The sequence below is a fragment of the Etheostoma cragini genome, chromosome 7 (genome assembly GCF_013103735.1).
Source record: "Etheostoma cragini isolate CJK2018 chromosome 7, CSU_Ecrag_1.0, whole genome shotgun sequence".
Taxonomy (NCBI): Eukaryota; Metazoa; Chordata; class Actinopteri; order Perciformes; family Percidae; genus Etheostoma; species Etheostoma cragini.
Genome location: NC_048413.1, coordinates 13,566,402 through 13,574,359, shown reverse-complemented (window position 1 = coordinate 13,574,359; position 7,958 = coordinate 13,566,402). Strand labels below are relative to the sequence as shown.

At 43.9% G+C, this 7,958-nt stretch overlaps 1 protein-coding gene across 2 annotated transcripts; it reads right to left on the bottom strand.

Moving 5' to 3' along the window:
* Positions 1–1,724: 1,724 nt before the first annotated feature.
* Positions 1,725–7,567, bottom strand: LOC117947632 (potassium voltage-gated channel subfamily A member 3). 2 transcript variants are annotated; one of them, XM_034876741.1, is made up of 3 exons: positions 4,647–7,567; positions 2,769–2,830; positions 1,725–2,621 (listed from the first exon to the last, which is right to left on the bottom strand). In XM_034876741.1, the coding sequence occupies exon 1, from the start codon at positions 7,394–7,396 to the stop codon at positions 5,795–5,797; it is 1,602 nt and encodes a 533-aa protein (XP_034732632.1). In that variant the 5' UTR covers positions 7,397–7,567; the 3' UTR covers positions 1,725–2,621; positions 2,769–2,830; positions 4,647–5,794. The 2 variants fall into 2 exon arrangements, with proteins under 2 accessions (XP_034732632.1, XP_034732631.1); XM_034876740.1 differs by having other exon boundaries at positions 2,773–2,830.
* Positions 7,568–7,958: the final 391 nt, after the last annotated feature.

Genomic DNA, 7,958 nt, shown 5'->3' with positions numbered 1-7,958 from the left:
CCTTCAATCTTAGCTGTTGGCATTCAGCCCTGTAATCCCCTACGTTGTATGCGTTTGCATACAGTCTGATGTTGGCTCATGAATGGGTTATGTTGGCATTGTTTTAACTGTCTAAATGTAGTCCCTGCATGTTTAGACCCAATCTGCCTGTGGGGCAAAACAATGATCCTCTGCCAGAGACTTACACTCCTATACAATACCTCACAACACACACCGATCCACAAAATGACACCCTGCCCATTCTCACCTTTCTCAGAAGTGACACTCTGCCGGCGCCAACCCTTTTCAGAACCCATGTCCACATAAACACCGATGATACCATTACAGACAGAGGATCCCTTCGATGAACCTATTGAGAGCTGAATCTATTCTATATGGCCTTTCTCTTCATCTTGCCGACTACCCTCCCTGGTTGCTATGGAGATTTCCTAGTATAAGGCCATGGCTGGTGGTGAGCTTTGATGACGTTATAGGTATTTCTATGATCTCACAGAAATATAAATACCTACAATGGTCTGAAAGGGGGAGAAGTATCTTTCACTAACACTTTTAGTAAGAAAGCCAGGGAAAGAAAATGAGCCAGAAATAGAAATACTTTAAAGGGGACAACAATTGTCCACAATTGTGCTGTACTAATAAACATCAGGAGTACTTAGTCTAGAGAACTACCACATTTCCAAGATGCAAAAGTAAAAAAGAAAAGTGGATACACAATAGCCTCAAGAGATGGCTCGAGGCCATTGAGGTATTTGCAACCTGGTGGGCTCACAGGAGCAATAAAGCACACTTGCTCATACACAGGGTGACAGCATGATGGCTGTAAACCTCTGTTAGAATGTTAATATTTACCTCCTGTGGCAGAGATTATGTGAAGTTTTCCACTGGACTCATACACAGTTCAGTTCTCATCAAGGTTACGCCGTGCAGTTCAGGGAGCAGCCAAATGTGTGGAAATAAATGTCCACTTAAAATTGGGAATCACCTTCTCTTTTCCAAGCCTAATATAACTCCCTGGGGATGCAGTTCTTGAATCTGTCAGACACAATAGTGTCTTACCCTTCTATTGCATTGATGTTTACAAATAGACGCAGTATACTCACACAAAGGATTGGCCCAGTCACCCTGTTACAGAGTGGTTGCCTGTTCTGTCTGTTTGAGCACAGCCACATGGAGGCTTCTGTTGTACAAGTCTGTTTTTCTGTAACCAGCCGTCTAAACGGCTGCGAGCCAAACGCTGTTGTTCACTACCTAAAGACTGCCACTGTGGTTGGCTCTGCATAGGAAAAATGATATGTGAACAGCTTATTTTTGGATTTTAATGCCCCCATTAATGACTGAAATTAGAGCAGCATTGAACAGATTCATTAATCATTCCCAGAATCCAATTTTTATATTTTATAAGCACTTTAACCACTTGATAAAAACTGGATGTTTTTACTTACAATATTTTTTACTTAATGAAATACTAATTAAATAGGTTGCTAATACTAAACACATAATTGGAGTGAATAATAGAAGTTGATTAACTGTACAGACACATCCACACAGTTGTTTTAAATGTCTCTATTCATGACATAATCAAAACAAACTGTACGCACACATAATAGGTAATAAGGTCTATGATTAGAACAAGATATTGTTTGACATAAATAAGTTCCATTCTCTCAGTAATTGAGTGAAAACAGACTGCTGCTCCTCTGAAATAAAGACAGTACAACTCATAATCTCTTTATATGGGTCATGTTTAAGACAGCACAGAATCACACAACATAAATACTGGCATCCACAGCCTTCCCCTGACATTATTCTGCCCCATCCCAAAAAACACCAGTGCACTCTGGGATAAAAGAGAGCCAGGCACCGTTTACATGTGTGTGTGTGAGTGTCTGTGTTTGTATGTAAGTGCATGTCTCAATATTGTTCTCCATTTGCAGGTCAGGGGAAAGGCTGCAACCAGCACACATACATAGGTGTGTGTTTCACATACACAGAGCACACAGAGCTAACCAAAGGCATATGGCTAACAGTCTTTGATTTGTATCACAGTTTCATATCACCTAATCAGGGCCTCAGTTTTTTGCCACTTTTGACTTAAGGTAAAAGCTGTTTGTGAGTTACTATCCACGATTAATATAATTTCCCAGCAATATGGATACGGAATATAGAAATCTGTGTGAAGTTCAGGAATTAGGGTAAATGTGCTTTGCAAAATTGCTGCCCGTTTCCTAAATCTGTCCTTTTGAAATTGAAAGCAGTTTGGAGAACTGTCAGAGTCCCTAACAGTTCCAGCTGGATTCTGCTACTGTCGGAATCACTTTTGATCCTGTGATGGTTCCACTCACAGCGTGTTCAGAAGAGAAGCAGTCATAAAGGCAACTGCAACTACAAAACTGTACTTGGAATATGTTGTACATCTTTTTGTTGTCGTTCTTGCAATTGCATTTTGGATAGAGTGTTCCTTTGGAGGGGGAGAACTGGTACAGTAGGCACATAGTCCAGGTTATAGGACACCAGTCAGCAGGAAGCAAGTAAGGGAAGAAAACATGATCCGGTGAGAGCTCTGTCTCAATTCTTAACTTTGGCCAATATGACGCAACGGGAAGACCAGAGTTCTTGTGCCCCTAAAAAGAAAAAAAAGGGTCACTTTAGGTTAATTGGTAATCTATATATAATAATAAATTAGAGAAAAGTTTCAAAACATCAAAACATTGTTAGTTGAAGTTCACAAATGTCACATCTACTCTCCTTATCAAAGGGAGTCTCTGTACCTACATGGGAGGCAGTATAATTGGGGTCATCAGGTCTGTGCAGACATATCGAACAACTTTCACTTGAGAGAGAGAGAGAGAGAGAGAGAGAGAGAGAGAGAGAGAGACATAGGAGAAAAAAAAACTTGTTTAGCCACACAGCGTAGCAAGACCCCTCACACAACTCAGTGGTTATATTAAAAACAAAAGACTGCTCTCTTCTCCCTGCTGTCTCATTACCACTCGTGCAAAACTCAGACTGTAAACACTGTCAGTTGAGAAAGAGAGGATATGAGGAGGAGAGGCGATGAGGAGTAGAGGAGAACTTTATGATAAGAGAGACAGTCAGGTAACAAAAAGGGAAACATTTCTCTAAAACTGTCCCCATCACATTTCTCATTAATCCATCTTCGACCGAAGCCGACGTGCATCTTAACTGCTCACTTATTGCAATTTACCCTGTATAACAGCATCAATTAAATGTCTAAATTGTAGTAAACTTAAAGAGGAGTGGGGGTAAGGAGAGGAAATTAGAGCCTCTGACACACCCAAGCAAGCTGCCGAGATGCACATTACCAGAGGTGGACAGAATATGAACTGAAAAGACAAGCGTGGTACAGTACTTTTTTTGTCCGTGTTTTGTCTCTAACAATCCATCTTGCCTATGAGAACAGATTTCAGACTGACCAATCCAGTTAAAAAATAAATATTACTGATCAATAGAGTAGTGTTTCTTCTTTCTGAAGCTTTTGTGAACTGAGAAACGAGCAGGCCATTTAACTGACCAATATGGAGGTCTTTACTGAAAATATATGAAGTCAAGGTCAGGGGTCACAATGGAAAGGAATAATCAATGAAAAGGTCATTCATTCTGTGGGACCTCCCACTTTGCCTTTAGGGTAGGCTAAGCCAGCTGACGAGACTACCCTAATTATCACTTGACCATGACTGGAGAGGTATACATACTATTAGTACAACCAGTCACACTAAAAATATTCATACCATGGCTGCTTGATATTTTCCCCGTCCTAACTCTTAACATTTTTATTTCCCTCTCACTCTCATCTCCGTTTGAGTTAGAGTAATCACAGACAGGGAGGACAGTGGACATAAATCTAGACATAAATCTACACGGGTAGCAGTGCAGCCCTTTCAAAGACTAGAATGTGGTACAGAAAATAAAGTCAAGGTATTGGTTCATACCGTAGCAGTTATTTCCAATATTTTCTTAAAATCCAAATTAACACATTGAGTCGGCAATATAAACCAATTGTTATAAGAATGAAAGTAGTAATATGCTGTTTTTAGCAAACAAAATACATAGTAGCCCCCACCACCCTGCACAGGAAAACAATCTCCAACAGCACATTATGCATTTAGCAATACTGGTGTCAAACCAGCAGCTCTCTTTGCTCTTGTGGTCTGGTATTTTGGCTATTTGGTCTCTGTGTCTCTTTGCCATCAGTGGCAAAATAAGACACAAAGCAGGTGCGCCACCTGTTCTGTTAGCAGGACATATTGGCCACCAGGGGGCAGCAGTGAGACAGGCTGGGTGGGTATGCTGTTTTGTGCCCATTTCATAGACAAAGTCAGCTGAAGGTTAAACACATCCTTGACTGCAGGAGCATCAACCCTACTTAACTAAATAGGAAAACCTTTAAACTCAGGCTGGAGGTCTAAATGACCTCCAACTCGTGAGACAACAGTATATTATTAGGCATTAATAAAACCTATGGCAAAAAGCTGCACTTATTAATAGAGATGTAATTTCAATAAGGTATTGTCTAGATTGAACTGGCCTGTCTATAAAACACAAACAGTAAAAAAAAACACATTAGTTTCATTAGGTAAAGGGACAGCTCATAAAGAGACAGGGGCATGACAGTCCTCAGAACTTACCAGTTTTATCAGTTGGAGAACAGCAGCCTCTGCTGAGGCCACGCAGTAGCGCACTCTGGGCAGCCAGACACGATGATGTGATTCCAGTCCATTCATAATTCCTGGAGACAGTCCATGGTGGCAATTTGTAAACAGACCTTCTCACTCTAATTTGTTTTTGTGTCAATACTAAAGTCACTAAGTGAGCTTGTATTTTAGGCACACAAAGACTGATGGGCAAAATAGTCTTATAAAAGACTGAAGACACGCTTTTTAGAGAATAATCTTCAATATAGCTTTCAATCCATCTGGGATCTGGGGGGGGGGGGGGTTACTGTGGAAACAAGGATGCCATGGCAACAGTGACTGGGGTTACCGAAGAAACGACCGTCGCCATGGCGACTGGCTATATTTGAGGCATCCAAAGAGAAGCACTTTCCATATTTGATCGCTTTTTGTTTGCGTCTTTCCCCGCTTAAACCGATGTTGAGACACTGCCAGTCGGCGGGACATTGAGTTTACATGGTGACGTTTAAACGCATTAAATAGCCTACTGGGATCATTCATATTTAGGAAATACAGGGGATTATTGTAAAGACAGCAGCATTTGAACTAGACTTTAACGCACAATAAAGGCATCACAGAACGGTCTAATTGAGATAATATATGCATTACTGAGTTTTTCAGACATTACATGTGTTTATACACACACAGATTTAAATGACTGAATAGTATAGGCTACATAGGCTATGGCTGACGAATCACGACTCATAACGCATGTTAATACAATGTGAGTGATTCATCAAGCATACAGTTGTACTACGTTCACAGTAATAAAGCTTATAATACTACCTGTTGTGATAATATTTTGACTATTGCACAATGCACAACAGGTCAATATCCTTCCTCAGAGAAGAATAGCAATCCTAATAGCTACTTTAAGAGCTCTTTCTCTCCAAGCGCGAAAGGAAAACAGAGAATCATGAATCAGATCAGCCAAATGAAAAATCCGGATTCTTTTAGTGGAGCACAAAGCAGCGTCTCTGAACAGACAGGGGTTGCTTTCTTTCTTCATCTGATTTGCTTCCACACGCTGCAGCGCAACGACAGAAGCAGCTGTGTTTACACACCGCCCCTTTCTGTGTTCAGGGCCATGACTCCAAAATTGGCTACACATCAGTGAAAATCTTTTTGTTTATATTCACGCAATTCTGTGAGTTGTTTTGTGTGGTGGTGGTGGTGGGGAAGTTGGGCTGCTGTTTGAAAGCGCTGTTGATACCGTGCTCCTCTATCACCATGTACTCGCTCTTGCTGATTAAGGAAGAGGAGCGAGTGTTCCTCAGCTCCTCTGTGTCTGCTAGAGGCTGACAGCTGCCCACGTGCAGGTATTGTGCCTGCTCCTCGCCCTCCGTTTCTCTGTGATAGAAGTAGTTGAAATTGGACACGATGACAGGCACAGGCAGGGCAATGGTCAACACACCAGCGATGGCGCACAAAGACCCCACAATCTTTCCTCCTATTGTCACGGGGTGCATGTCCCCGTAGCCCACGGTGGTCATGGTGACAACAGCCCACCAGAAAGCGTCCGGGATGCTGGTGAAACCCGAATCTGGGTCATCTGCCTCAGCAAAGTAAACAGCACTGGAGAAAAGTATGACACCGATGAACAAAAAGAAGATAAGCAGGCCCAGCTCACGCATACTGGCCTTCAGAGTCTGTCCTAAAATCTGAAGGCCTTTGGAGTGACGCGAGAGTTTGAAGATACGAAATACCCGAACAAGCCTAATTACGCGCAGAATGGCTAATGACATGGCCTGCTGTCCGTTTCCCTGCCTCTCTGCCAGCTCTGTGCCCAGGGTGATGAAATAGGGAATGATGGCCACGATGTCAATAATGTTCATAATGTTTTTGGAGAACGTGGCTTTACTCGGGCATGCAAAGAAGCGCACCAGCAGCTCGAAGGAGAACCAGATGATACACAACGTCTCCACAACAAAGAACGGGTCAGAGAATGGGCTGGTGAAATACGTGAGCGTGCCATTAATCACAGGTGCAATGGTGATCGGATCCCTGTTGTCGTCCCTGAACTCCGGCAATGTCTCTAAGCAGAAGATGACAATGGAGATGAGAATGACCAGGACAGATACTATCGCTATGCCCCGTGCGGGACCCGAGCTCTCTGGGTATTCAAAAAGCAGCCACACCTGTCTTTGAAATTCATTCTCTGGCAACGGCCGCTCCTCCTCCTTTATGAACCCCTCATCCTCCCTGAACTTCTCCATAGCCTCCTCACCCAGCTCATAGAATCGGATCTCCTCAGAGAAAATGTCAATGGGCACATTTACGGGTCGTCTGATGCGCCCGCCAGACTGGTAGTAATACAGAATGGCATCAAAGCTGGGTCGGTTTCGATCGAAAAAGTACTCGTTCCTGAGAGGATCAAAGTACCTCATCCTCTTCTTGGGGTCCCCCAGGAGCGTCTCGGGAAACTGGGAGAGAGTTTTGAGCTGGGTCTCGAAGCGTAACCCTGAAATGTTGATGACGACCCTCTCGCAGCATTCTTGGTCCGGTTCATATCGGTCCAGGGAGTGGTGGCCCGGGAGAGCCGCCGACTCTTCCAGCATGTTGTCACACGCCACGACCGTCATCACGTCGCCTTCTGTCTCGGTGTATCCGTGGTTCACCAGGTTGTCGCTCCGGGTTTTGGTTGCGCTCGGCGGGGGTGATTGCAGGAGGCTGAGGTGGTCGTCCATGCGCGGTCGAAGAGGCATTCAGGGGCGGCCACCTCGCCCCCTCCGCGAACCCCGGTCAACCACAGCCGCCACCACAGCCTCTTCTCCTCCTCTCTTTCTCTCTCTCTTCCTGAGCTTCACTACTGTTGCTGTTCCCGCCCACGAGGAAAGATCTGGGTTTATAAGCAGGACATCCACCCGCCCACGACGCACTAGCGCTGGATACCTTTGCCAATCTAAGGACGCAGATATAAACGAGAAGCAACAGACGGGCGTCATTCATCACTATCGTTTGGGCGTGCCCGCCTCCCTCTGTCCCTCTCTCCGTCTCGTAGACGGGGAGAGGGACACGGACACACACACACACACACACACACACACACACACACACACACACACACACACACACACACACACACACACACACACACACACACACACACACACACACACACACACACACACACACACACACACACAAGGTCAATGCCCACAGATAGGACATTTTCAAATGCTCATATAATTGGAGCCTTATTCCTTTCCCGGATCATTCTTAAAAAAACAGCTACCCTTTGTTTAATTTTCATCCAAGAAACAGGTG